The 1799-nt window shown below is 36.5% G+C and overlaps 1 protein-coding gene across 1 annotated transcript in view; it reads left to right on the forward strand.

Moving 5' to 3' along the window:
• Positions 1-893: 893 nt before the first annotated feature.
• Positions 894-1799, forward strand: part of LOC125045576 (centrosomal protein of 120 kDa-like) — an 18732-nt gene continuing 17826 nt past the window's right edge. The window contains exon 1 of the mRNA XM_047642913.1: positions 894-952. Within this exon, the coding sequence (XP_047498869.1) occupies positions 913-952 (40 nt within the window). The 5' untranslated portion in view covers positions 894-912. The remainder of the gene's footprint in view (positions 953-1799) is intronic.

Here is a 1799-nt window from a genome sequence, read left to right on the forward strand (position 1 = left end):
ATATATTACATACAGATATCAGTGACAGAAAAGTATAGAAATATCCTGGGCTTTGCTGTTATTAGCAATGATACTTCACCAGAGTAACTTAATGGCCACTTTACTCATTTTACCTCCTCCGTGCTTGATCTCATTCGCTTATTCTTTTTTATTATATATTTAGAAAATAATTTACGATGAATCGACTGTTCGAACATTCGATACACTGACCGAAATAGACTAGGGTTGGCGTTTATAATATGCTCTGCAAAATGTTATTACTAAAATCATTTAAATTTGTAGTCAAACTGTGTGAATAAAAAACATGAATTGTATATCAACTTATCTTTGAAAGAGGGCCGTGGCTTTTGGGCAGACGTGAAAAAGTGACTATTTTGTAATACATGAAAAAGAAGCATATCAATATACGATTTTTTTTTTTTTTTTTTTTTTTTTTTTTTTTTAGCTCTGCCTTTTTCTAATATCCAAGATGCAAAGTTATATTGGCATTCCTGAAATTCTGATGGCAATTCTGGCTTTTGTTTATGATGTGTTACCTACAGATTCTCAGCGCTCTCAGCTAGTCATACAATCATGCAAGAGCGCATTCCTCATTCTAAATCATGCAGGGTCGCCGCCGCCTGTCAAAGGGGCCGACACTCAGGTGTCTCTGGGCGGGAGACGGGGACGCAGCGCCTTGCGCAGTCCAAAGCTAACATACACGCAAAAGAGGAACAACTAATACCCTACCAACAAACAATATCACGCTCATTTTAAATAAATAAGTGTAGATATGGATTAATTCTGGTTCTGATAAGGCACTCCAATAACCCTTCCCATGTAAGTAAGGGAGAAATTGCACAAAGAGCGACGCCAAGGCCCGGTCTGCACTGGAGTCTAAGCGACCGAGAGTCAGTGTAAACATTGGCCAAAATGGGGAAAGAGCTGACGCTCGTCCTCGCAGTGTTTCAAGGTATTTTCTCGGGGTTTCGGGATATCTTTTGGATTCTGTATGTTTTTCTTTTACAGGAGGTGTTGTGGTCAGCATTAGTGCCATAATGTGTATATTCCTGACTCCAGTTTGAAGTTTTACGTGCTGAAAATTTGTAACGATTTTCTAGCCCAAAGGCGAGCATAAGCGGCATCAAGAATGTTTATTGTTTTTGTAAAGCTAATAGTGGATGTGCGTTTGATGTAAGATATTAACGGACTATGAGTTCCTTCTTTTTCTTTAAATGCATTAGTGAAGGTTCTCTTTATAATAAAGCCGAGACAGTCTTCGAAAAGTGTTTGTTTACACGATTCAGTAATGCTGATCATTTAGCTGATTTAGATAACCTTTCAAGCACTCCCCTAAGTATTATATTGGTAAATCTGGTAATTTTACTTAATTTTAGTGTTACCAAAATAAGGGGAACTCTTATTAACTTATAGCCAAGAATGTAAACTATTTATCCAAACTGGAAAATTTAATCTATCTATGATATCTCAGGTTTTATAAAGTTTTGCCATAAGAAATATGGGCATGCAGTATGTGTTAAATGATAAATCTGTGGATTAGGTCCACATCTTTTAATCCACCAACTTTGGTGTTTATGGATGCCTGATATATAGTGGGCTTCTTTAAAAAAAATTGTTGGTGCTAGACAATGATAGCTATGATATTAGGCTCAATAGGTAGGCAGAGGATTAGGAATCCCTGGGAAACTGTTACATAATACTGGTAAATTATTAGTTAGAGAGTTATTAATTTATGTATTTTTGTTATTTATAGGGTTTTGCACTGAAATGTTTCCCTCAGAATTTGCTCTCCCCCAGCT

The sequence above is a fragment of the Penaeus chinensis genome, chromosome 37 (genome assembly GCF_019202785.1).
Source record: "Penaeus chinensis breed Huanghai No. 1 chromosome 37, ASM1920278v2, whole genome shotgun sequence".
Taxonomy (NCBI): Eukaryota; Metazoa; Arthropoda; class Malacostraca; order Decapoda; family Penaeidae; genus Penaeus; species Penaeus chinensis.